Source organism: Dermacentor silvarum, chromosome 2, assembly GCF_013339745.2.
Source record: "Dermacentor silvarum isolate Dsil-2018 chromosome 2, BIME_Dsil_1.4, whole genome shotgun sequence".
NCBI lineage: Eukaryota > Metazoa > Arthropoda > Arachnida > Ixodida > Ixodidae > Dermacentor > Dermacentor silvarum.
In genome coordinates, this window is record NC_051155.1 from 209,157,170 (window position 1) to 209,184,933 (window position 27,764).

The 27,764-nt window shown below is 45.7% G+C and overlaps 3 protein-coding genes across 4 annotated transcripts in view; 1 reads left to right on the forward strand and 2 right to left on the reverse strand.

The window, feature by feature from the left end:
* Positions 1 to 853: 853 nt before the first annotated feature.
* On the reverse strand, positions 854 to 2,750 carry LOC119440684 (protein tofu-2-like). The gene is made up of 3 exons (XM_037705573.2): positions 2,334 to 2,750; positions 1,386 to 1,485; positions 854 to 1,044 (listed from the first exon to the last, which is right to left on the reverse strand). The coding sequence occupies exons 1-3, from the start codon at positions 2,435 to 2,437 to the stop codon at positions 871 to 873; spliced, it is 378 nt and encodes a 125-aa protein (XP_037561501.2). The 5' UTR covers positions 2,438 to 2,750; the 3' UTR covers positions 854 to 870.
* Positions 2,751 to 3,290: 540 nt separating this feature from the next.
* On the forward strand, positions 3,291 to 14,935 carry LOC119442506 (phosphomevalonate kinase). Its single transcript, XM_037707409.1, has 4 exons — positions 3,291 to 3,385; positions 4,633 to 4,696; positions 11,116 to 11,407; positions 14,563 to 14,935. The coding sequence occupies exons 1-4, from the start codon at positions 3,306 to 3,308 to the stop codon at positions 14,697 to 14,699; spliced, it is 573 nt and encodes a 190-aa protein (XP_037563337.1). The 5' UTR covers positions 3,291 to 3,305; the 3' UTR covers positions 14,700 to 14,935.
* A 1,910-nt stretch (positions 14,936 to 16,845) lies between these two features.
* Positions 16,846 to 27,764, reverse strand: part of LOC119442508 (G kinase-anchoring protein 1) — a 35,975-nt gene continuing 25,056 nt past the window's right edge. For both annotated transcript variants that reach the window (XM_037707411.2, XM_037707410.2), the window contains exons 9-10: positions 23,662 to 23,733; positions 16,846 to 17,203 (exon numbers count right to left, since the gene is read on the reverse strand). In XM_037707411.2, the coding sequence (XP_037563339.1) occupies positions 17,180 to 17,203; positions 23,662 to 23,733 (96 nt within the window). In that variant the 3' untranslated portion in view covers positions 16,846 to 17,179. The remainder of the gene's footprint in view (positions 17,204 to 23,661; positions 23,734 to 27,764) is intronic.

The window sequence follows — 27,764 nt, forward strand, 5'->3', positions numbered from 1 at the left end:
CACAATTCAGTAATGTAATAAGCGGGAGGGAAACAATGCTGGTCACCCTCATATCTTGGGATGACTTCCACTACAGATTCTTGGCCAGCTGTGGGCAAGGGGCCACTCCTCCAACCGTTAACAACCTCAACCACCAAGCACTACTGACGCCTCTTGTACTATTTGATAAAAGTGCATCTTATACCCGTGTCACACGGGCGTTTCGAAGGCCTTCCAACCAATAGTCAGTTGACTCAAAGGTCAAGTTCGAACTGCTACACGAGCGGTTTCGAAGGCCATCGAGTCAATAGTCTATCGAGTCAACGGAGCACTCCACAACTCTATCGAAATCTCGATGGCCTTTGAGCTACGGAAGCGGAAACAGCGCGAACATGCCCTCTCGTTCACAGTGTGCTCGTACTCATGGTTAGAAAGAACAAATCGAACCAAAACGCTCTAAAAATACTATATATGAGTGTTATTAATTATTCAATAAAGTATTTTTACCACTTGACATGTGCAAACTGTACATACTCTCGACAACAGCGACGTGCTTGTGTTCATTCCTTTCTCCATGTTGTCTAGTAGACTCTCCCTCTACTCAATGTGCTGCCGGCTGCCGTCATATCGCCGCCATTTCGCCGTATAAACAAACATAAAAGAAATTATACTGCTTTTAAGTGGTTTTAATGTTGTTTAACTTTTGGTGACATGAAAACGAAAATAAAGATCCGCAGCGCCACACAATTTTGCGAGAAACCCCTGAACCACTCAACGGCCTTTCAAATGTGCCGTGTAGCAGCGCGACAACTCCTTTGAGTCGATAGAGTTGTGGCGTTTCGAAGGCCGTTGACTGGAAGGCCTTCCAAATATGCCCGTGTGACACAGGTATTAGATTACACAATATGATAAAACACAACTGCCTTGAGTACCACACCTTTGCTTTGTTGGCAATGGAACACCCTCAGAAATGACTGGAACAAATCGCAGCTCATACATGTGCTTTGGGACAGGTGGCTTGTACCGCAGCATCAGATTTTCAAGGCTCAAGAGCACATGGTCTTTCTGCAAAAAAAATCACATCCATGACTGCTTGCTATCGTTCACTCTAATGCTTGTGGAAAAAAATTTACAGCAAAGCAATTAGTAGATCCCAAAAGTGGCCTTAGAGAAGAAGTTAAGTTTGTGTGCACAGATGAAGCACATGCAGCAAATTTCAAATAAGTAGGCGCTGCTTCTTCACTGCAGCTGTCACCTTAGTGTTTTACAACTGCCACAAATTTGTGCAATTATCAAGGGCTCTAGAATGATACAGCAGTAAAATGAAGCAGTTGAGTGCACTGCGGTGATTCCATTGATTTAATAGGAATCATTCATACGCTAAAAACAGTTATTTTGTGACTCACTTGGTATTCCGTGAGATGGATACCATTCACATCACCATTGTCAAGGATTCCCAGATAAACAGTTCCACCTCTTCCAGTGTTTAAGAAGGCACAGATAGTTCTGCAAAATGTAATCAAATGTCTTATAACGAAGAATAGGGCTGAGCACTATAATATTGAACAAGCGCGAATATTAAGTTTGCCCTTTACCCAATTTGAGTGTTTGTCAGTGTACACAAGTATTTTATCACTGCTGCATTGAGACTGAGTATATGAGATGTCAGGTTTGCAATTCGTACTGATTTAACTACACGCACACAATGTCTAATACTCAGTACTTAATGTCTTAGTTTAAGTTTCGGCAATTGTTGTTAGCGAAGAGCACACAGACGCACAGCCGGTAAAGCGCTACAAATTCCTGTGCTGTCGCGTTGCTACTTTCGCATTGCGTTGCAAGGAAATTTATTTTAAAAATGAGATCCTGTATGTTTTCTTAACAGGAAGCGCGCTGCACTGCTGTGCTAAACAAAAAGAATAAGAAGAAAACGCACTAGGCAACGTTATAGCACTGTGTTGCGACACTGAATATCGAACTCGTTACAGCGCTTGAGCACTGCCAACTAACCTGCAAGTATCGATAATTAATGTACATCGCACAACATTGTTCTTGTGCTGAAGCAATGTACTTTACCAATGTCCATTTTAGTATGCATCGCCCTTCGTACTGGCCACTGAAGTGTTCGCACCATTTGACAGAACTCGCTAGCGTTCCCGGCTAACACGGCATGCTGCACCTTCGTCATTGTAACTGCGTCGAAGAGTACATTAATGCTTGCGGTTCTTTAATCGTTTATGGAATGGTGGAGTGGAGTATCTTTATCCGAGTCGTTTAACAGGTTTCGCAATAAATTAGCAATACCAAACAAGCGTTGCTCACTAGCTACAACAGTTTCGGTATTGTTTATATACCTAGAGATGGTCTGGCGAGTGTGCTGGTCCTTGCACGCCTGCGACAGCTCTTCGATGGACATATCCTTGTGAGCCTTGAATTCGATGCGCTGATCTTCCTCCATGAGGACATGCTCGCCGAACTTGTAGAAGTTTCGCTTAGGAACGACAGGTGGACGTCCGTGCCATCCGAGCGTTCTTCGCCAGTCTTCCCGCCGTCTTGCATCGTTTAGTTCTGGCCAAGCGGAGGTTATGTTCTGGCGCGTCGTCCAGGTGCGACGGATCGTTAAGGACACTAGCACTCGAGTTTCAATAAATCACAGTTCAACAGAAAAAAATGTTTTGATTTCCCCGGTTCACAGGCAGCGATCGTGGCGCGACCGCGTGCTTTTCTTAACGGCAACTCATAGAATAAAGACGGCAACTACTAACAAAGAGACCATAAAAGACCGACACAGATGGCCGTGATGATGATGATGATGACGATCCACCGTATCTCTTGAAATCTGCGTCCTAAATTCGAAACCACTGTGCGGTGCTCGCTGTCTGTTTCATTTTTTTTTATAATCTCTCGCAAATTGTATATCAACAAGCATATTTTCGAGATTTATAAAAAAATAGGGTGTTCGAGAAGCGTATTACGCCCTGCTCGTATTTCGACTTGTCATTCTTTGCAATAAATGAAGCTCCAAATTATAGAAAAAAAAATGCTGACAAACGTCACAGCGCTCTAAATAATTTACTATAATTTTTGTTTCTACGAAGCAATTTCAGTTACGGTATACACCAGTTGTACTGATTTCATTGCTCTTGTTCTTGCTATCGCTGCGGTTTCCACGTGCATGAAACTCTATAAATATGTAATTTTATGAGTAAACTCATTATACATTATATATAATTTGGACATTAATTTGGTCCTATGAGATCATTCAGCGTGCGAAAATGAAAATAATACCGGCGAACGGAGGCCTCGGGAGAGCGCATGAGATTGTAATGAAGCTGACCAGGGGCAGTGGGGTATCAAAGCTGCAACCAGGGTGTTATGTGCGAGTTCTGGCGGCCAAGGCCGGACGGTACGTGGGGATGTTCGCATGCGATCTTTGGCACGCGATGGCCTCGGCGAGCCAACAACCCACGGACCAGTCCGGGTTCCAGCTAGAGTTCCAGCTCTAGTTCCAGCTTTGGTGTCTTGGAGCAATGACACGTAAACTGTTCACTTGCACTGGCAGCTCGATTTGCGCGCCGCGCGAAAGAAGGAATTAAAAGGCCCACCGGCTGGAACTTCCTGCAATTTTTTTTTGTATCAAATTATATGTTTCTTAACCTTCATACGTATTGCTACGTGCCATTCTACGTGCGAGAAAAGCGCGCGTGGTATAGTTATCTCTACAACCTCCTAAATTTGTGTCATTACTCCTTCATTTTCTTCCTTGTGGGATATAAATATATCACTCGGGATTGCTACTATAGAAAGCCTAGTGTGGACTCCCTAATTGTTACATACCAGGGGTGATATTGTGGTGTATTCTGTCTGGACCAGTTTCCGGGTTCTTACATAGTGTTCCACACCACAGTATTGTCGAGTTCGCCATCTTGTGATCTCTGATTGGACCACAGGGCGGCTAGGCTCTAAAGTCCCTAAATTTTTAGGGACTTTACTAGGCTCCTGCTTAAAACGCCACCAATAGTGAATTCGATAATATGGCGTAATTCAACCCTGTCCAGAATATCGCTCCGGGTGTGCCCAGCAAAAATTTAAACAAATAGACTTTCTTTCGCTATCACGTGTTCGCAGCAACGCGAAACAACAGCATGCGCTATATGCTACGACCACACGGCTACGACCTAGGGCGCGATCTTGTACGCGTTCCACAATGGAACGGAGGCGTTCTGTTCCATCGAGCCGCACACGATTGGTCAATTTGAACGTCGCGGTTGAAATTGACCAATAGTGTGCGGATCGATGGAACGGAACGCCTCCGTTCCATTTTGGAACGCGTACAAGATCGCGCCCCAAGTTTCTAGAAGATTTCATGAGCGCATGAAAATCGCGACAACTCGCTAGAAACACGTGACAGATGACGCAGAGCGTACAGGAGGGAGGGAACACTCAAAATGTTTCGCGATCGTTTATTTAATTCTGACGCAGTCAAGATCTTAAATCAGTCCTTCGATCGAACAATCCATACGTCCAAACTCTGCAGACCAGAGCTCGCGCTAGCTCAGTTCAGCCACTCTGCCTTTCCTGTAAATAATATATATATATATATATAATCCATCTCTCGCTGTGCTATGACGAGTGCTTCTTTTCTTTCTGCAGGATCGGAGATGACAAGTGCGCAATACTGCGCCTTTCGGAACCAATAAAAGAGGCGTATGCAAAGGTAAGACGCAGCTTGCAGCTTGCTGTTGTGAACAGCATGCGTCGAATTGTGGGCTTTTACGTGCCAAAGCCACGATATGATCATGAGGCACGCCGTAGTGGAGGACTCCGGATTAATTTTGGCCACCCGGGGTTCTTTAAATCAGCGTGCATGTGAACAGTGAAGCGCAATTTTAATTCAAGTTGGAATTAAGCATATGTGAGCGCTCGCACTCTAAGGAACATTTGCACCCTTTGGGGCTTATCTTGTCCCCAATAATAGCCATCTATAATTTGACGCTGTGCTTCCGGTACTTCTAGGTTACGGGTGCTCCCGTATCCATGGAAATTATATGCGCTCTTAAGCAACATTTATAGATACAGTCGAACCCGGATATAACGAATTATCGTGTATAACGAACAGCTGTAAAATCCTCTTGTAAATTAAAATGTTTATTTTATATATCGAATTATTGATGTATCGAACTATTTCGCAATCCTCTTCGAGGTCTATACATCCGGGTTATACTGTACATATATAAACGTTGCTCCTAGCAGCCGCGGTATATCGACAGGGGCGTAGCCAGGGGGGGCGGGGTGGAGGCTGATGGGGCTTCAGCCCCTCCCCGCAATTTTTTTGTGCTGGCATGCACCGCCAACCAAAACAACCACCGGCACCGGAAATCATTCTGGATTTTGTCTACAATGTCTTTTTCACGCTCGAAAAGACATTTCGGCTCGAACATTGCGAACTCGGGCTGGATTTCGTGGCAACGCCCTTGCACCTGGAGTCACATAACGCAAGGAGCCCCATCCAAGCACAAACTTTCAAGGGCTTTTCTATAGCGGGCGGGCGCGTTGCGGCATCTCGCAGCGGCCGCGGAATCTACGGAGCGCACGGATTTCAATTCCGAAACTTTATGGGTATAAAGTTCTCGTGCACTTTTGATGCGAAAGGTGCACTGACATTTCCAAAGGCATGCTTTAGTTTTTAAATTCTGGAACTTTATGGGTTTAATGTTCTCATAAACTTGGGCCAACATGCGCGCACTGGAGCCCTCGTGTCCAAGCCGTTCCGGAAATGGAAGCACGCGCTCGCAATCTTGCACACACACGAAAATACTAAATATCACCGTGACTGTCAGCTGGCAGCTGATAATTTTCTCCAAATATTTTCAGGAAGCACGCCCAATGTGATCGATCAGCTGGACCAGGGCAGGCAAAGTAGAATAAGAAAGAACAGAAGAAAGTTAACGGCCTATTATTGAGGCAGTTTTTTTTTTTTTTTTTTTTTTTTTTTTTTGCGGGCGACAAGGTCTGCCTCTCCGTGACCATAGGAACAGTGGTGCTATGGATTTAAGCAATGCCCCCGCTTAAAATACTGGTATTTTCAGAGCGTTTCTTCGCATTCGAGCTGATTGTGGAGATACATATCTAAGGAACCGTTTGGAAAGTTGCCCCAGTAACCAAATTATAGAAATTTGTGGTGAAATTATTAAAGAAAGCCTAGATGGCAAAAGTAAACTGCTACAGGCTGCTTCTCATACTTGCTGACGAAACAACGGATATTGCTGGAATCGAACAGCTTACTGTTTGTGCAAGGTACCTAAACAAGGATGCCAATGGCATCGAAGGAGTGTTTTTAGGTTTTAGCACCGGAACAGATACCCTCTCTCATTGCGACGGCAGGTTCTATGTAAATGTGTACAAACTGCTGCAGATTCTAGTCACCCTTCCAGTGACCACTGCCAGCGCAGAGAGAATATTTTTTAACATGAGATTACTAAAAAACTACTTGCCCTCTACAATGTCCGGGGAACGCATGGTTAGGCTGGTGCTTCTATACGCCCACAGAGACGTTGACATCAACGTATCCGAAGTCATTGATCGCTTCGCTAAACTTCCCCGCCGAGTGAAGTTTGTCCTTTAGATAGCGAAGCAGCGAAAATCAATGCAAGTAAAAAGCTGTGTTCCTTCAGGTCCATAAACTCGTAGTTATGAAAACGTATGACTGTGGATTAGCTTTTAAAACCGTAAAATTTTTCTCCGTTTATTCTAACAGTTAGCATCATGATCAAAATTATCATGTGAATACGAAAATTACGAGGACATCAACAACCAATTTTGACCGCAAGCCCGGCGCACACGGCGTTTCGCAACAAACACACTCGGATATTGGGTAGTTACATAGGCGCCGACTCCGCGGGGGGGGTTCCCGAGTTCTCGCCCCCTCACACCGCCCCCTCAGGTGGTCTAAATTATTCCAGAGTCCTTCACTACGGCATGCCTCATATAATCAGATCGTGGTTTTGGCACGTAAAACCCCATAATTTATGTATCTATTCATACTTTTGTGCTTCGATGCATAAAACGACGTTTTGTTAAGAAAGTAACTGGAACGCCAATGTATTTCTCCGCAAAGTTAGAGAATTAATATCTCGACACTGGTGTCAGCCTGAGAATTAGTTCCAAGTGGATCCGAACTCCATGCCCGGCTAGAATTTGTAAATTGCAACATGGGCCATAAGGTAATTCGCTAAAAACTTAATTGGTTAATTTTGTTAATTAGTCGATTATGTATTTCAATTTCTTGTGCAAGCAATATCCGCCTCTTCGAGTAGACGAGCTCATGAACTAGAAATGTGCTATGTGCCACAGGCAACCTTGAAAAAAAAAATTGAAAGTGTTCGCTGAAACACCTTGTATATAGAATTCACTCAGTAGCCGAAGTGATGCCAAGCCGGATTAACTCGAAATCATCATAAATAGAAGTCTAGAAGTCATGCGCAGCAGCGCTGTTACTCGGACTCAAAGTACTAAAGAAAGTGCAGTTTGGCCGGGAAGGCGAAGCAGTATTAGTGATAGCGAAGTAGAAGACAATTACACGAAGGAAGATTCTTACCGTGTAAATCCGTGTAAGGATCGCACCCGTGTAAGGGTCGCACTCCCAACTTGAGAGCCCGTATTAAAAAAAAAAAAAAAGATATCCAACCGAGAAGCAATTGCGTTCCGTGCGCTGATTCTGATCGGGCTCAACAGCGAATTGTCGCGCGTCGCTACTGGATGTCGAGAGGAGGCGATCACTGAGGTTTATGGCAGATTTCATACTCGTAGTTGGAAAAATGAGGTCAAATGGCCCGGTCCCATGAAAGGCCCGTGAAAGTCGCAACAGAAAAGTGCGACCCTTACACGAGTCTATACGTTAGTTATAGTGGCCATATAAATTCTAGTAAACATTCACCTAAAATTAAAATAGCAAGCATAGGGTAATGCACGAACCATGTAAACTTGTAAATACCTCACTGGATGACCTCGAGTACTCGCTTTCACAACGCAATCATTATGAAGAACGCCGGCAGCGGAGGCGAACATTTCGTACAGCCGCGAGATTCACCGCAACTCCTAAAATGAGATTCATCATCATTATGTGCCTATTTTTATGTCCACTACAGATGGCCTCTGTCAGTGATCTGTAATTACCTCTGTCTCTTAACTCTGCAACACTAAGGGCGCGGAAAGACAACCCTGCAAGGAAGACAGCGCGCATGAAGTTAGCAGCCATCCCTGCTCGCCCTTTATCATTGCAACCACCAATGATTACCAATAATTTAATATATATGGCATGCAGGGCCACATACGCGTCAGCCATTCACAGCTACGGCAGGGCTAGGCGCGTGCTCCCCTTCCCATTCGCGTTTGATTAACGTGACGCACAATTAACCCGAATATTCAGCGCGTGGGAAGATAATGCCCATCAAGCCGCCATCCTTTTTGGCTCACTGTTACGTGCGTTTTCCTGCACCCACAGTGTATGAGTCGTTAATTTATAGGGCTTTAGGATTTAATACGGAACAGCACGGCGGCGACAACAGCGAAATGTGCCTGGAGTGTCGATATAATTGTTTTCGCCATAAAGCGAGAAATACAAAATTGTTAGCAAAGAGTATATATATATATATATATATATATATATATATATATATATGGGTAGGGTTCGGAAAGCTGAGCCCCCCCCCACCCCATCCCCCGGAAAAATGCAAACTTTCCGCCTATGGGTAGTTCAACTTGTCGCATCATCTGTGGCTTTCCGTTTGGCCTTTACTTTCCTTTTTAGCTACCTGCTTTTACTTCTTTTGTGAACCGAAGCAATACCCTTCTTTAATTTTGGGTGCAGAATATTTGTTGCCGCTCTGCAGGCAGTTAAATTACACATTTCGTACTGATTTCTGCATTGTTCCTCTATTATTCTACCCATATGGTGCTGTCGCGACCGCCGCATGGCCCTAGTATATATATATCCCTATTTATGCCATCATAGTTTGTTCTTGCCTGGATCGTCTGTTTTTCTATTCGTAAAGTTTACTATCTGTGACTGTGGAACATTCTTATTTGTCTTGTTTGGTGCATTATATACAGTGACGCTTGCTTAAATACGTAGATTTATTGGAAACTTCTACGTATATTACGAATATCTTGTTGCGAGGTTTTGTGTATACAAGCAATAAACTTTGTTTCCGGTGACACTTTTTTGCCCTTTATCAAGTTGTACCTTCGCATTTGTATATTCCATTCTATCTTCGCATTTCTAACGTAGATTTTGCAGAACTCCTGCTTCTTGTATGTACTCACTGTTGCGACTATAATATCGGTATGACTACAACACACGACCGGTAACAGCTGCTCCTGCACAATCTATTGCATCAAAGGACAGTGTCATTGAGGTTTTTCCCTGGTCGTTGCATATGTACAAAAATGTAAGCAAGGTTCTTGAATGGCAAAGATTCATCAAAATATTCGTCATCAACTTGTTCATTTCATGGCCTTTACGTTTTTCATATCAGCTGCATGCACTGCTTTGCTGGTTTCGAACTGATATGGTTCGAAAGTTCGTATGAGATTTACTTTACTGATTAAAAGAAGAAGAAAAAAAAAAACACGCAGAAGCATTGATATCAGTTATTTCTGCCACAATTTTCGGGACATACGAATATATTCTTTTATGAAAAAATACTTGTTTTACTTGACAGTGTGTAGCGTTCAATAATTCGTTTGTAGCATCTAATATACAATGGCATTGGCAATGTCAATGCAGTTATTAGTCATGTATTTGATCCCTCGACAAATTCTATGAGGAGGAGCTTCTATTCTATGAGCTGCAACATTTGGCGCAAGATTATTTCGTCTTTTTCGCTTGACAACTCAAGAGGTGCTTAGCGCGACGCCTTTTTTTACGTCGCTTGCGAAAACACCCTCTCCCGAGTGTTTTATTGCGATAGCAATTATATGGACACTCAAAAGCAGATTTCTGCCGTCGCCGTCGCCGTCGCCGTCGCCGTGAGGTTCCGTATGACGTCATTTGGAGAAGAAATCGTCGCCGCGCGCCGAACGCTGTATGTGCGAGTGAAAGGGCGCGAGAGGCGCGTCTTTCACGGGGAGTGAACGCACGGCGGAGAACAAACGCGCGTTCTGCGCCGTGCTCGCTTAAGGGCTGCAGAAGTAGGCGTCTCTTTTCTCCTTTACAATCACTATATATGTAGAGCAAACGCGCCTTCTTCAGACGCGTGAGAGGCCGTGGGGGAGGGGGAGGGAAGGGAGGCGACGTTTAGCTGCGGCACCAAGTGCCTATTTATATCAGAGGCTCCAGCAACAGTCACCAACGCCGCACGCATTTTGAGCTAACGCGGGCAAAACGCCGATGGCGTCGACAACAGTTCTGCGTGTTGTTGCTACCAAAGCCGCTCACCTTACTTCGTATGACATTGCTGTGTTGCTATCGCATTCATTGCTTCGCCCTTAGGGCGAAACTGTGACATTTTTTACTTTTTAGTGCTCGCTCGCAACGCCTGTCGCACGATGAATTGTCGAGCGCACTCGCGTAAATGTAAATCAAACTACAGCTCACTGTAATCAAACTCGGCGCAGATCGAGCGTTGCTACACGCCATTCAACTGCGCTTGATGTGTGTATTCATAGTGCAGGTTTACTTGGTTTTACACCCTTTGGAGCATAATCTCCCAGTAATTGTCCCTTGTTTTCATGAGTGGCTTTTTGGGCGAGTTGGTACATGGTATTACGTAGGGGAACACCAGCAAACGAGAAGGACGCCAGAAAAAAACGAAAAAAAGAAAACTTGAGGAAGAAAAAAAAAAAAAAAGGCGGGGGGGGGGGGGTACTAGCACGCATGTTCCTTGTCTGTCTTCCCTGCGTCATTTCTTGGGTTTCTTCCCGTTTGCTGTATACTTCTGCACGGAATTGTTCCATGCACCCGGGTGCAAATTATTCTTAGAGGGCGTGTAGGATCAGAATTACTCTGTATGGCATACATTTTTTGAAGTGACTCCTAATCCGCTGAGAGTCCAGCTGGGTTCAGGGTTGTGATGCCGACTCCGAGCCGATCTGACTGGATCGCAACGAGCCAAGCGGTCCGCTTACGTGGTGCAGGAGCACAACCTCGACTACAATCGACTACTCGACTCATCCGACTACAAGGAGCTGTACCGCGCCAAGATGGTCGCGTGGGGCGAGGAGAAACGCAACCAGGACTTGTCCTTCTTCTGCCGCCTGGCGGTCAAGAAGAGGGGCCGGCCCGAGTTGCCCGTGTGGATGGTGAGCGACGCCCGGCGGGAGAGCGACGTCGAGTACTTCCGGGAGACCTTCGCCTGCCCCACGTTTACCGTCCGGGTCAGAGCGCGCGAAGGCACGCGCCGAGACCGCGGGTGGGTGCACACCCCAGGTGAGAGCTTCCGAGCCGATCCGTGCACATATCTATCCGCAGTGCAGCAGTGTGTCTAACTTGAATGCCAATACATTTCGCTGAACATGTGTACGTGCGTGGTTTATTGATAAATACATTCCCTACTAAATGTGAATCAATCACTGAAAAATGGACTTTTTTCGTTAGCATGGACAGCGATGGAAGTGCTGCTCCATTTGCTCCAAAAGAGAAATGCTGCTACGTGCTGCTCCAAACTGTCATTTTATTGCGATAGCAATTATATGGACACTTCAAGCGGATTTCTGCCATCGCCGTCAGGTTCCGTATAAAGTCCAAGGGCGATAAAATCGTCGCCGCGCACCGCATGTGCGAGTGAAAGCGCGCGCTTCACGGAAAGCGAACGCGTGGTGGAGAGTAAACGCGACTTCTTCCCTCGCGCGAAATGCTGTGGGGGTATGGAAGGGAGAGAGGGAGGGACGACACTGTGCGGCGGCACCATATGCGTATCTTGCAACCGGGCGCAAGGGGAACTGGCGACTCAATCTCCCATGCGAAAGGAGGAAAGCGGCAAGGCAGCTCAGGAGGGAGGGGGGGGGGGGCACCTTCTACTCTGCCAACAACCGCGTACTTCTACTTTGCGTCGGTGCGGGCTGTCCTTTGTAGAAAGCGGCTCTGACCTTTGTAAGCGCTGTGCTTTCGCCGCTCAGTTTCCGTTGAAGTGATAGCTATAGACCGCAGGAACCTTCGCTCGCTGCGGCGGCCGCGCTTTCTCACGCCAGCGTTTTGACAGTGGTTGTCTACAGTCATCGAGTGGTATCTATGCATGTTTGCTTGTGTGCGCTTACACCACGCTTGTTAATTCAGTTAGTAAGCGAATGTGTCCAAGTTGATGCAGCCGATAAATCTATCCCTACTCGTATAGCTCTCTACTAATTTGCTATCGCGTTTGATGCTTCACCTTTCGGGCAAAACTGCGACATTTTTTTTTTTGCTAGTAACTGCTCCGAAATGGCGCTCGGAAATTCAATCTCATACCGATTACCAACTGCAGCTGTGGCAACTGTGTGATACCCGACTGATTACTTTACATTGTGATGATCACCTTTATCGGCTTTGATCTCATTTCTTCCACAAGAACTGGCATTTTAAATATAATTTAGCTGCATTTTTGAACTTGGCATGCAGACTATTTTGGTGAATGTGAAAGTAACTGCACCTCATACCAATTATCAACTGCTGCTTTGGCAATGGTTATATGTGGTTTTGGTTACTATTATAATGTGCTGCTCATCTTCACCAGCTTGATCTCATTTCTGCCCTAAGTACTGGTATCACATGCTGGTATTTTAAACATATAGCTAATTTTACTACGCGTTCGATAACCGTCCGCCCTCTTGTTTGTTTCTTGCAATTTGCATTAAATATTGTATGTGCATTATGTTTCATAATAAATATCAATATTTATAAAGACAAATGTCGCTTCCATCACTTCATGGACGAAGTCTTTCTCATACTTATCACAAAGTTTCAACTGTCTGTGAGGCGCTTCCTCTAGACGGAGGCCATTAACGTAAGGCCACTGCGAAGGAGCATCCTCAAAAGCTTGAGCGTGGGGTTTTTCTGTGGTGGGGTCATTTCCTTCCAGGACAGTGCACCCTGCCTCACAAAAAAAAAATAATTAAATTATGGGGTTTTACGTGCCAAAACCAGTTCCGATTATGAGGCACGCCATAGTGAGGGACTCCGGAAATTTGGACCACCTGGGGTTCTTTAACGTGCACCTAAATCTAAGTACACGGGTGTTTTCGCATTATGCCCCCATCGAAATGCGGCCGCCGTGGCCGGGATTCGATCCCGCGACCTCGTGCTCAGCAGCCCAACACCATAGCCACCCTGCCTCACAAGCAGGCTGTTCTGTGGAAGCAATCAATGCTTATGGGTTTGAACTGTTGCCATGCCTGCCTTATTTGCTAGATCTTGCAATGTATTCCTGCAATGAAAAAAAAAAAATTCCTCAAATAGGGACATTTTCTAATGGACAATGCAGTCATGTCCACTGTTGACTAGGGGTGCAAGGGTAAATAATTGTTTTTAGGTTGGCTAAATTGGAGTGCAAGGAAAATGTGTAGAAATGTATGAGGACCATGTCTAAACAAGGTGGTGAGTCGTGCTAGTTGATTAAAATTCATGTTGAACAGGTCTTGAAGCACACCGGCACACGGACAAAACGTTACAGAAAAGCAACTGGACAGCATTTCACTCAACTGAAAATTTTTATGGAACAGACAATATAGGTGTCAGACTATAGGTGTTACCTTTTTTTTTAACCTTTGTGTGTGCCAGGGAACTTCAAAAATCTGTTAAACATGAAACGTGTCTCAAGAATGTGAAGTTTCAGCAGTCTCAGGCAACTGAATCTCGTTCATTTAATCCTAATCTCTCTTAACTTATGCTGGACAAGAGGGTTCCTAGCAAACGGGTATGTTTCATGTACTGGCTGTCAATTATGAATTATAGTAGTATAGTAGTTAAACTTTACAAGTGTTCCCTAAATTTGTCATGTGAAATGTTAATTACTGAATTTTAGTTAATGCCTCCATCTTCTAACATCTGCCACCTCTAACGGTATGTTGCCCCCCAAGAATCGCTTCTCGATTTCTGCTGTGCTTGCTGGTACACTTGGTACAGAGGTCAACATACTTCTCTAGCACGCGTCAAACACGTTCTCACGACTGCGCTGGCGAATCTGAAGATGACATGTGGCACAAAATCGCCTGCATGTGATGTGAAATGTTAATTACTGAATTTTAGTTAATGCCTCCATCTTCTAACATCTGCCACCTCTAACGGTATGTTTCCCCCCAAGAATCGCTTCTCGATTTCTGCTGTGCTTGCTGGTACACTTGGTACAGAGGTCAACATACTTCTCTAGCACGCGTCAACCACGTTCTCACGACTGCGCTGGCGAATCTGAAGATGACATGTGGCACAAAATCGCCTGCATGTGATGTTGCGTGACTGCATTTACAGTTTTCATTGATTTCTCTCGACCATGGCTGTCGGCTTAAGCTTTGGTGGCTGCTTTAGCCCCCAGGAGTGTGTTCTAGACAAGTGTGATGACCTCTGTACATACTATCTACGATGAGCTATATCACACTGATTCTTTCCGGCAGGTATCGATGATGCCACAACAGAGTGTGGTCTCGACCATGTGGACAACTGGGATTTTGTGATAAACAACAACGATGATGACGACTTGGAAGGCCAACTTGAATCTGTTCTTCAAGCTGTGCACGAGCATTGTTCATGATGTGCCAATGGCTTTCTTCAAGACTGCATTTCCTGCCTGTGCCAAGCCTCATTAACATAACCAGATCTATATTGCTCACTACAATCTGCTTCTGCATTCATATTGACGTTCAACGAAGCATTCCAAGCTTTTGCGAAGGCAATCAACATTTTGAAAATTGAGCTTTGGGAGTCTACACAACTGTATAACTGTTTCCAGTTGTTTTCCTGTTATTAAACATGTTTAAACACCACCAATCATGGGTACCTTTCATTGTCCAATAAAGCACACTGGTAAAGAGCGCACAAAATGATACAGGTTCAACACTATGTATATCTCTGTACACTAAAATAAACCAAATGTACAAGACTTGCCTATCCAATTGATTGGCACTTGAGGTCAAACAAAAATGCAGTCATTCAAAAGAAGTTTAATAATCTTAGACCAAGGAGGCGCATAGGAAGGAATCCTGCCCACTTGTCGCAAAACCTTGCAAGACGAACTATTGGAGCCTTCGCACTGTGCAGAGCACATAAAATAAATACTACTAGATACATTTGCCAAAATGGCAAATTGTGCCGAAAGGCACAATTTTAAGAAATTTGGGTTAAACGGACCATTAGACAGTGTCTAAATGCCACCTACCTAATCGTTGTATGGAGCAGGAAAAATGATGGTGATGCTATAAATAGCGAAGAGAATGCAATTCATCGAGCAGTGGCAGCAAAGTTGATGGCAATTAAAGAGATGAAGTTGCAACTGTGTTTTCGTCATGAGAACCTCGCTAGGAAAGTATTGATCTATGAGGAGGAAGAGACCACTACACAGTAGGTAGGATCTTGCAGTCAGGCTGCCACTACTGTGTCATTCATACCACCAGGTATAAGATACCTCAGGTGATCGGCGAAGTTGTGCAGAAGACACTGATATTACTATTCCAGTGCGCGCTGCCATTTCAGACCATACGAAAACAGATGCCGTTCAAAGTCTGAAACTCTATTTCAAGCCCCCAGAACAGCACAGAATTATCGCTTTTAAAATAAAACGACTGTTGCTTATTTTTACTTCGCTTAAATGATGCTTAGGATAAATAAAACACATTTTTCTGTCCCTTACAGTTTCGTTTAAATGGAGTCTACTGTATTTCTTTACAGCAAATTTAATAAAACACTTTTTCAGCAGCCTCAGAACTTGGGCTAATGCGGATGGTCCCTTTTTACAAATTGCTTAGAGCGCACATTCACCCAAAAGATTTAACCTTTTACTCTTTACCTGATCAGACTTCAATATGCTATTCAAACTGTCTCCAGCATGCTGTATGATTACAGCAATGTCAGCTTCCTATGCTGAAAGAAGTAATGCAAATTTAAAGAAAATTAGTGCATCTAAGACATTTTTTCCCCTCCGCATGTGTACAATCGCTGAGCTTTGCAGCAGATGACTTCACCAATGGTCCTGGCATCGTTTTACACACATGTGCAGTGAATTGACTCAAGTTAAGCAGACACTTGCAGCTAGAGCCCCTGCAACATGTGAGCTGCGCATTAGAATGGCCCTTTTAACAGTGGACCACACTGTACAATTATAAATGTACGATTCAGATGTACCATAAACACAGGGCATGGTGTGGACTGCTTTCATACATCTAAAATACGAGAAACCAGTAAAACAAACACGGTGCTTACAGATATACACATCTCAAAGATAGTGGTATAAAATTTTCTCCTTCAAGTAGACCATCACGGCTCTTTTGAGAAACACGAGACTTGAAAGCAGCACTTTTTTTTACTAAACTATGTCTTTTTATCAAGGAAGAAAAATGTTTGCTCTTGTGCACAGATAGTGACAAGGATTCTGGATCACAACAGATTTGTCTCAAAACAAGAATGCAGAACAAATGAAGATTACATGTGCAAGGTTTCTTCACTTCCACTGATCACGTTGACGTTTTGTAGGATGATTCATAATCACTTGGCTATCATTTCAATACTGTTATCAAAATGGTAATTCCAGGTTGGGGCGAGAAACGAGCTAAGCCTTTTTTTCTTGCTCAGCACCTTGCCATCATTAGTTTGTCATTTACTGGTTCATCTTGGGTCTCAATGCCCTGATCATTCCTTTGTGCAAAGGGGACACATAAACATTGGTACAGACAAACACACTGAGGTAACAGAGAATGTGACTTTAATCAACAATGTTCTACATCATCTCCAAATTAAATTAACTGGTGCAGCCACTTCATTTGTTCCCTGAAGTAACGGACAAACACATCACACGTCCTTGTAAAAAAAAAAAAAAAAGCAACACGCGGGCCTGCCTGTTGTATGTACATAAGAGGAAGCTAGCCAGCCTGCTAGATGCCAGCCAGATGTGCAATGGCAGTAGTTGCAATGTTTCTCAGCAGACAAAGCCCCGTTAGCCAAGTGTCTTGTGCTTGCATTTACAGTGCAGTCCTTGCACTTCGCAGGCAGACAGGGAAAAACACGGGGCCGGACCAAATGTTACCGTGGTTCTTTCTTTCCACCCTGCAATAAAAAGTACACGCCTTCATGAGTGGATAGTACTGTTATGCAGACGAAATAATACATGATCATTGTTTCTGCACCTTCATGAAAAAAACTGACAGTCACTTTAGCATATGCCAAAGAGGGTGAAGGCGAAAGCCTGCGCGTTCAAGAGACATTCATTAAATTGCTTGACATTCTCTTTAGAATACGTTCTTACCTATTACTTTCTTTTTTCGAGCAAAGGTCGCGGGTTCAAGTGCCTCAATTGACGCTACCTTAATTAACCTCGCCCTAATTAACACAAAGGTCGTGGGTTCACTCCCAGCAAAGGTCGAGGGTGTGACTCCCACCATAGGTCGTGGGCTCGAGTGCTTTAACTAACGCTATATTAATTAACTGTGCCTTAATTAACTTTGCTTTAATGCCAAAGATGGTGGGTTCGACTCCCATCAAAGGTCGTGGGTTTAAATGCCTGAATTAACTCTATCTAAATCAACAAGATGACGACGGTGACCTGCACACCACCAGAATTGTGTGAGCATTTGCATACAGGAAAGACACGATGCCGGGTCGCTGTAGTAAGTGAATTACAACAGCGAGTCGTCATCGTGTACGATTTCGCTCCTAACGACACGGTTTTCGCTCAAGGACGTTGAAGATCGACTGAAGCCTTAATAAGGTTAGTAAAACCTCATGCTTGAACAGGTGTAACAGCAGTTAGACTGCTATATGCCTTTCTGGCATGATTATTCATACAGTTACAGAATTGTCACTCGTCCCACAGATGTAAAAAATAATCAAAATCTGGGATACTCTTATGGCATGCTGTTCAACACTTCGGACTCTGCCTGCGAGATATCTTAATTTGGCTACCGCAACGAGGAGAAAGAATGCAGATGTTTTTCGATATATTGCCAGTGCCTTTTTTGAAACCTTGACTACACCTAGCAAGAGGACACTACTGATCCACCCTAGACAATCCAGTTGCCACTGACTGTGTCCAAACCGTGGGATAAGCCAAGTCAAGCTGCCAAGCCTGCATTTGCCTGTGTATCTAGCATTTGTACCTTAATGTGTTACAGTGACATTGTCTCTGGCAACTTTGTGGTCTGCAGTTATGATCTTTCATCACCCAGAATCATCATGCAGCTTCAAATGTCATCAGCTCCACCTTCACTATCTCCAGTGATGAGGGCTGCAATGAAGTCGGGGAAGTACCAGACAACGACAGTGGCCAAAAATCAGCAATTATTTGGCTAATGGAGTGCAGTCGACCTCTGTTGCCAAGAAATGCATATTTGGTGCAAGACTATACTTTCGTCTATCATAATGATAGCTTGATAATGGCCAAAATAGATCTATCAACATGCAAGGGTATGTGCGTCTAGCAATGTGCTGAAAAGCTTTTCGTGCCACTCGTGGAATAAAGACACTCCTCTTCTGGTAAATTTCATATTAATTTTGTCCAAACTTTTGGCCAATCCCGACTGAGAGAAAATAACCGGTCAGCAACTTATCTGCAAAACAGTGAACGAATCACTCATTGTGACAACCTTTGACTGTTGTCGAACAATAATTTTCCTCCAAGGCCATCCATTACAGTGCATTCAGAAGAAACAATTGAAGTGAGACTCAGCTCTCCAGTGTGGGCAGATATTACCGATATCATGGAAGAAAATGCACCCACTGCATGTTGGCATAATGTATAGTAGATGCGACTTCAAGAAGGCGACAAAAGCATCAGCACAGTAAATTTTTCAGATTGCACAACTTTCCGTTTTTTCTCTACTTGACCTGCATTGAAGCGCGGGAAGTGGTACTTATGAACCCAAACCTGGAGGTTCAACTTCGGGCCATCAAAAGAGCTGAGGAGGTGGCTGTGAGGCATCACCTGGTAGCCACCCCTCACTAAGCCAAATTAACAACATAAAGTTGTTTCCTCCTCCTCCTAGCCCAGAGCCTCTCAAGCATATTGGTCCCAAGCAACCCTGCTAAGTTCCCTGAAGTGCCAGCAGAACAACCCCCTCCCCCGCCAACGGTTGGTGTTTCGCAGACTACTTTGACGGCAACGTGCAACACACGTGGTCCAAACTGGGTGCAATCGTTATGAGCCAGGATAAGACAGCATCACAACTAAGACATATGCCAAGAAAGAATGACAGTTTTCAGCGCTTATCACATGGGGACACCCTATTATACAATTTCATCACAAGAGGTCTTAGAATTTGTGCAGACTCTACTTTGAGTACAGTAAAAACTCGTTAACTTGGATTTCACAGGACTGAAAACTGAATTAACCGAATGTAGAATTATTGAGGATATCGAGCGACAATAAATAAATGCTTACTACATCAACACGCTCTTATTTACTGAATAAATCAGCAAATTGTGTTTCTATTTTGCACAAAAGCAGTGCGGAAGCTGCAATTCTCGTCATCTTGTGACGTATTATATAGCGGTGTTATATAACTCGTCTTTGCCGAACTGTCCCAAAACCGTTTTGGATGAGTGTAGCTCGTCCGCTAGAGATAATATCTCCTTTTGAGTGTTTTGAACGAGACACGCTCGTTTGCAAGCTAGTTGGTGTGTCGCTTCGCAGATGGCAGCACTGGGCAGGTAATATCTGTTTTTTTCAACCGCCGTTTCACATTTCTTTGGGGGAAAACTCGTGTTTAAGAAAATGGTCTCCGGTGGAGGCGACGCATCTGTTTTTGGTCCGTCGTCGCAGACCAGAAACAGATGCGATTTCGCTGTCGTCCAGTTCTTTGGATGATAGTGATTCAGAAACTGAAGTTTACTTCGTTTCTGGAAGCGAAACAAAAGCGATGACTTCGGAATTAGCAGTTCATCAGATGAAGAAGTCTGCTCAGAAGACACTATTGCAAGTGCGCGTCATTGGCAGAGCATCGATGTGAACGACATCCCCACGAAGGCTCCTTGGTTTCCGTTTTTGGGTGTCCCTGGTAAGGTGTTCAATATAACATAGCCTGATGACTGGACAAAATTTTCCGAACAGCGCTCTTGCTCTGTTTTTCATTGTTGATTACCAACAGGTAGCTGGCCTCCTTTATCATGAGCAATAATAAAATTTAATATGCTAATTTGACTTAGTATGTGCTGGAATTTTTTTTCAACACCGAAAACTTGCTTTTTAGAAGGAAAATATTCAATATCAATTTTAAGTAAAAATAAGCAGCTTGGGCACAGAAATTGTCAAAATAATAAAACGGTTAAGGGGTTAAGGGCACAATTAGGCACGAAGTGTTCCGGCGTTGCTGCCAGACACGTTTCACGTATGATTTCCGCTGACAGCAAATGGCGATGCAAACAGATGCGGATTCTGCTGCTTTGTTTCGGTTGGACGCAAACGCTGTTCTTGCTCTCTAGCGTTGCGCATTTGCGGTGCTCCGTGCATCTATTTTTGTAATCCTCCGACGTATACATCAGCGCGCACAGTATTGGCCCTGATCTACAAACAGGAGAAATGCGCATGGTGGTAAGTTACGGCCTCCGAGATTTAAGTGCAAAAGCTGAGGCGTGCTGCCCGTTTTTGGAGGCTGGGTGGCTACAAGCTTCTGGTGGATATATTGCGCAGTTCGCACGTTTTTGTTACACACTGTGATGATGCTTTTTAACACTCTGGAATGGGTAATGGAGGTTCTCTGGATCGAGTGCACCTCGCATTTGCCGTCCACTTGGTGAGCGCAGAACCAGATCAGTGGCTCGCGGAACCCTGAGGAGGAGCCTGTGGAACCCACTTTGAGACCCCATGCCTTAGCCGATACACAGCCTGCTGCGTCTAAACAGAGGGAGAGCACAGCACATAATGTGGTGGTCTGGTAGGAAGCCGAGCTTGAGCCAATATTTTGCTATATTGGTTACCGAAATAAATGGATCCTGACAGGCTCCTATTTCCCACACCCACTTTATTTCAGACAATAACGCGGGGGGAAGGGATTGCTGATGCAAAGAAAGGCACAAGATATATTGAGGTGGAATGTCACCTGCTGTAGTTCTGACATACACTACAGGCAAAATACTTAACTAGTATGTAAGAAGACTGTGCCTATGGCGTCTCCAGCATGCTAGTGGGCTAGTTGGTGTCTACCATAGTTCGCAAACACAGAACATGGAAAACTGAGCTGGTAGGGCGATCACAGTGCCATGACAGGTACACCGCCAGAACTGTGGCTTTGCTACGAACAGTGAGGTCTCATATTATCAGGACAACCCCCAAAACGTTATTAGTCACTGGGAAAACAAGAAGCAGATTACAGTGGAACCTCGTTGATACGATTCTGCGTGCTACGTTTTTCGGGATGATACGTTCTTTCTCGTTTCCCGGCCAATAGGAGCAATGTATTTTCATGCGGTTGATACGATTGTGTTTCCACCTGAATTTGGATGATACGACTGCGAACTGTTATTTCTGAAACTCGTAGCTTTATATTCAAGCGTACTAGATTAAATTACAGTCCAATGACCCACGAACAGCGTGCTAATGGCGGGCGACACTAGCGAAAAAACACGCACTGCGCGCCGGCAGTGGCAAAACATGCGTGCCGCAAGAGCTTCCACGAAGCAAGTGTTTGGTGCCATGGGAGGGATTGGTCCTGGACTGATTTAAATTGTCGCGCGCCCCTGGCGGCAAATGAGCCGCGAGCGAAGCCGACCAATGAGAGCTGCCTCCTTCAGTAAAGTATGTGTGGGCACGGCCGGTCTGGAGGCGCGCGCTCGCTCTTTAAAGAAGGAAGGGAGCGTGCGTCTCCAGATCAGCCGTTTTGCACTCGCTGTATCGTCTGCTAGCACCACCTTTCGCTCGCGCTTGTTAGTTTGCCATAAAAAAAAAAAAAAAAGAAAGCGCGGATGACAACTGTGATGACGATCATGATGACAGCACTGAAGGAGGTGGTGACAGCTGCGGCAACCGGTGCTCAACTACTGGCGACGCACTCGCAGAATTACTCACCGCGGCTTCATCGCAAATGCGCAGTTGAGTGAGGAAACGGCAGCTTGGTTTTTTTTTTATCTTTCAAAAGAACTTGTTTACGGACTTCGAAAAAAAAAAAAAAAGGAAGTTCAGTGAAAACTGTCGAGCTATTGTAAAGTTGCTGAATAAAAGTGTGTTGGCTGCAGTTCGCGTGGTGTGATGCTGCTTTGCATAACGCGCGTGTTATGCGGAGAAGCATCACTTGACGCCACAGGAAACTTTGCTATCGAGTTTGTCACCAAGTAAGTACGTTTTGGGGCTTGCATTGGATGATAGGATTTTTGGATGATACGTTTTATTTTCTGGTTCCCGCGAAGATCGTATCAACAAGGTTCCTCTGTATATGAGCAGGTAGAATGCACCCGACTTGTACGACTTGGCTACGCAGCGGTGGAACAACCATTAGACCTTCTGGCACATGTCAGGCACTTTTGGCGAAGTGTCCCAACAAAGATCTATTTGGCAAATATGATCTCAATTGAAATATTGAAATTTAAATAACTAATATATTCCATGAATAAAACGGAGCTGGCATTATAAGCATCAATGAGGCATTCAGGCTAAAAATGCCCAAACTAGTTTCATCATTATTATTAGAAATGGCTTTCCCCATGCGTATATTGCAGGACACGCAACAGGCGTAGCATGTTCTGTAACCTTCACGCAAGCAAGAACAAAAGAAGTTTGCAGAACTACAGCCTGTCAACAAGACCACGCCTAGAATGTGCACGACAGAACCGAATTTACTGTGGTGAGGTCCACATGTTTCTTCTTATAATGTACCAATCTCTCCGAATACCTTGCCACAAAACTCGTGAAAGCTGATTAAATTACAACCACAGAATCTGCTATTCTATATCGTGCAAGTTTGCAAGAAAGGTCTTCGCTCTTAAATAAATTACTTGTCAGCAGTTGAGCAGACATATTACAGGATATGTTTTAAGTGGCACTGCCAACAATTACGCTAAATAATTTGGGACCAGACATAATTCGAGGTTTCTTTTATCTGACATCCCTCTTGAACGAGCTTCATCCGCTAGTACAAGAAGAATGGCGCAAACAAAAAGACAGTACAGCAGCAGTACATTGGAGTATCCGCCAGAGAGAAATGCAACAAAAGCGCGAAAATCGCAAATGGAGAACCGACAGCATCAGCTATATACCTTACCTGTGGCCGCTCCGTTGACTTCCATGATAGCGGTGGTGGCGTGCTTTAGGTTTTGATTTCAGTTTTACTACCAAGGCAGCTTGAACGGAAGGAGGCTTTTATTCTTATGCTTCCAACGGTGCAGGCTTGGTGCAATTTCCCACCAAAATGCAGTTTTGAAGCAGGGTGGGGCAAAGGGCTGCTCTTGGCGCAGCTGTTCCACGACTGGCTATGCTACTGATTTGCTTGATGTATATCTGACCATCACCCATTCATACTAATGGCAAGGGGCACTTTAGCGTTTCTTAATGCATAGATGAGAAGGAAATGCAGCCATACCTTCTTGAGATCCTGCTGCAGCAAGCGCACTTTTGACCGTTCTTGTTCCAGTGCAGCATGTAGTTCGGTAACCTGCACACAAGTTGCACACCACTGATCAATGGTACGAAGAAACATGAAATGGCACCAATGTCACGAAAACACAATGGAGCATAACTGGAACTTCAACCTCTACTGGTTTGGTTATGAAAAGTGAAATTCCATGAGGAACTGTCGTCGCACTGCATATGCTTCACTGCTTTCTGCGTACAGTGGAGCCCTGATTATAAGACTTTCTTGGGACCGCGCAATAGCGTCGTAAAATCAGAACAAAAATTATGCCAACAAAAATACTATTTTGCATGACAGATTAACAAGAAACTTTAATGTAAACTGCAAACTAATACTTTACAGGGCTTGGAAACCCAAATCACCAAAAAAAGTAAACGTGATAAGAATACTGCGGTACAGGTGCCAACCATGCTTTATTAAAACAAACCTTAACGGCAATCCACGGCCGCAATTCCCGCCAGCCGGCGCAAACTTAAAAAAAAAAAAAAAGGTAAGTTTCTTTGGGACCTTCTTTGAACCGAGAAGCAAGAGCTTTCACTCGAGTTGGGCAACGTCCAAAAGAAGGTCCTCTGCGGTGGCGCATGAACAGATGAAGCTCCGAATGCTGTCTATGTGTCGTAGCACATCAGTGAACGTGGTAGGCATAGGCACGGCAACGTCTGTGGCGTCGCCCTCGTCCGATGTCACAGCGGTGTCTGCACATGGCAATCCCTCCTTGATGGCGTCATCCAGTGACACCTGGATGACGCCATCCAATGTTGTCGTCGGCCTCAAAGTGAGAAAGAAACACTTCTCTAGCGCGGCGAGAGGCAACGCCATCGAGAAGAGAGAGAGAAAGTGGCTGTGGAGAAGAAAAGGCGCTACAAAAAGGCTGCTGGTAGGGGAGATAGAGAACGATGAGATGAGGCAGGGAAGAAAGCTGCGCCGGATTGAACCGGTCGAGCGGGGTCAAGCACTCCGCATGTGAAGGGGCCCCCTCCTGAAGGAGAGACGGTGCAAGGAAAGAGGCCCGCGGCACTTTCTTTTCATCTGCCGTTCGGTCCCGCGCTTCGTGTGGGTTGTTGTACAGTTAAACCTGGATATAACGAAATTGACAAATTCCCGAAAAACTTCGTTATAAAGAGGATTTCGTTATATGCAGGTTCGGCACGAAAATTCAAAAAATAAACGTTTACCGTATTTACTCGATTCTAACGCGCCCTCAATGGTAACGCGCACCCGTTTTTCCGTTTTCGTCGAAGCACTGATCCTCGGAATGTCACACCAGGTACCGGATGCGTGGACGCGTGTCGTTTCGCACAAGCGCGAGACATCGGAAACGAAGAGCGAGCGTCACGATGGCGTCGTAGCGTCGTATAGTGTTACAGTGGAACCTCGCTGTTACGTTCCCGGGGGCTGCGTTTTCACGGCTGTTACGTCGTTTTCGACCGGTCCCGGCACAGCTCCCATAGAACTCAATGCATTGGTAACCCCGCTGTTGCGTCACAACTGTGGGACCGTTCCCGCATCGTACATTGCGAACTGCCACCCCCCGCTGGCCCGAGCGGCCATTTTGACTTTTTGTGTCGCTTGGCTTGGTGGCTTGATGTTGGCATTGGCTGCCCAAAGTGCCGGGGGCGACAACTATGACGTATTTTCGGTTTCCGCCAGCAAAAGTATGGCCCTTGAGATCTGTATTTGCTATATAAAGATGGTGTCCATGACGCGTTGTGGCCCTAAAATTGGTTTTGGCTCATAGACATTCCGTATATAAGGGTACGGCCACGCTTGCGCGTCAGCGCCTTGCCGCGAGGCCACCGTGGCACGCGCGTCTCGCCGCGTGGCAGCGGGATAAGATCTCCCGCGCTCTCCGAATGGGCAAGCAACACCGCGAGCGCTCGTTTCATGCGAGAGACGATGATCGTGGACGCGATTGAAAACGAGGCCGGTAGAGCGGACGTGGGCCGGCGGCGTTCCTAGTGTCAATTGTGATGCACAGTAACCTGACGCAGCCAGCCGTGACGTCACCCTCGTCGCTCTTGATTCATCTCGCAGAAATGGGTCTCGAACCATTTCGCGCGGCACGCCGCAAGACCCCCGAGACGCGCATTTTTGCTGCTTGCCGCTAGCGTAGCCGTACCTTGTGGGAACTCGGGCTAACCGCCGCACGGGCAGCGAACGTCGCGTCAAGCGCATGCGTGCCAGGGAGAAGAGGGGAAACTTTCCTTCCGCCCGGCGCGCGAATCGCAAGCGAGCGCCGGGTGGGTCGTGAGATCCCGCTGGCCCGTCTCTTTGGTCTCCAGCAAGCGGCGACGGCTCGTCTCCGCCAGCGCGCCTAGCACTCCCGCCGCCGCACTCGCGTTCTTGCCGCGGCAAACGCCGCGGCCGTCCGTATTCCCCCAGTTGGTAAGTCGGAAGCCCTTCTTTACCTAGTGTATTATTCTCTTCGAGGGAACCCTCAGCGAAGTCAACTATAGCTAGCTGGCCAGCTCGAAGTGTTAGTTGCAGTCGTAATAAATGCTTTCCGAGTGTACACGTGGTTGTCGTCTATTGTTTCCTCGAGCTTGTACCGGACCGCGGTTGCTGCGCAGGCATGTGCCAACCGCGGGGTTCGGTGTGTCGAGGCAGAGGGCCGTTGGCATCCCCCCATATCCCGACAACCTTAAAGTCCAAGGGCGATAACGCAGTCGCCGCGCGCAGTATGCTGTATGTGCGAGTGAAAACGTGCGAGGGGAGCCGACGACCGCGTCTAAATCTCGCACGCGCAAGAAAAGCAGGGAGGAAGCGCACCTTCTTCCGTTGCGCTCGAGGCACCAGCGAGGGGGGAGGGATAGCGGGGCAGCGCGCAGTCGCGCAGGCCGTATCTTGAAAGCGATCTGCATTGGGGCAGAGTCTAGCAGTGTAGGTGCGTCGGCGGCTCGTAGCTTTCTGCGTGCTGTGTGTTCTCGGCGCACAGTTTGCGTTGAAGTGATAGACAACAGCACGAAGGTCACTTCGCTCGCTTCTCCAGCGGCGCTTCCACACGCCGCCAGCCTTTGACAGCGCGTGTCCGCGCTCATAGAGTCTGATGTGCCACAGCGCGTACCAGGGCGTCGGCAACATCAGCTGTAAAAGGAGAGAGTGCCGGCTTGGCGGGCTAGGCCAGCTGCAGCAAGCGGCAGGATCAGATTTGAATGAAGGGAGGGGGAAAGGTCACGCCCGCGGCGGCAAGATCGCCGGGTCGAGGGATGCAGGGCAGCCTCGCACACGCACGCACGCACACGTGCGCTCTCTTCGCATTCCATTGCGGCGGAGAAGGTGCTTCCGGTTGCTGCTCGCGCAAAAATGACAAAATTTGGGGCGAAATCTCTAGGTGGTCGGAGGGGAAAATTCGTTATATCGAGGGGGTCTCCCGCTGCCACTTCGTTACGTAGAGGTCTCAAATACATGTGCTTCTATGGAGTAACAGCGGGGAATCGAAAAACTTCGTTATATCCAGGAATTCGTTATATGGAGGTTCGTTATAAGCAGGTAACTGTAACGCGGGTCAGGCGTAAAATTGCGTCGGATAACTGACGTTTTTAATGCATTGCTTCTATGGGGACTTTGCTGGGACTGCGCTAATCCGTCGTAAAACCCGGGTTGTCACAAAACCGGGGAGCGTATAACCGGGGTTCCACTATACCTACAGTGCAGGGGTGGTATGGTGGAATAGCTTAAGGGGGGACGTGGCTTTGAAAATTAACTTTCTTATTTCTTCATGGATTCTGATGAAAATTGGCACAAATGTTTAGAATGTATCCCTGATGCTTCCATAAAAGTTTCAAAGTGATACCTTGAGAAAATTTTATTAGGCAGAATTTTTCTCCGTTGAACATTCTGGAACTTTTTAGAGGGCCTGGGGAGCTTAAAAAACGCGATGGAAGGGTTGTTGAGTATTGACTGCATAGCCAAATGCGTGCTGAAGGTCGTGACAGTCTTGCTTTTTCTTTTTTTTTTTTTTGCTACACAAATTTTTTTGGAGTGTCATATTTAGGTTACCTTCACAACAGACACACTTTTGGGGTGAACGAATGGCTACATCATAAATTTAT

Coding starts and splice junctions, on each gene's coding strand:
- LOC119440684 (XM_037705573.2), bottom strand. CDS start 2,437: ATGGAGGAAGATCAGCGCATCGAATTCAAGGCTCACAAGGATATGTCC. Junction 1,486..2,333: donor ACTCGCCAGACCATCTCTAG/GTATATAAACAA, acceptor TACATTTTGCAG/AACTATCTGTGCCTTCTTAA. Junction 1,045..1,385: donor TCCATCTCACGGAATACCAA/GTGAGTCACAAA, acceptor TTTTTTTTGCAG/AAAGACCATGTGCTCTTGAG.
- LOC119442506 (XM_037707409.1), top strand. CDS start 3,306: ATGAAGCTGACCAGGGGCAGTGGGGTATCAAAGCTGCAACCAGGGTGT. Junction 3,386..4,632: donor CTGGCGGCCAAGGCCGGACG/GTACGTGGGGAT, acceptor TTCTTTCTGCAG/GATCGGAGATGACAAGTGCG. Junction 11,408..14,562: donor CGGGTGGGTGCACACCCCAG/GTGAGAGCTTCC, acceptor TCTTTCCGGCAG/GTATCGATGATGCCACAACA.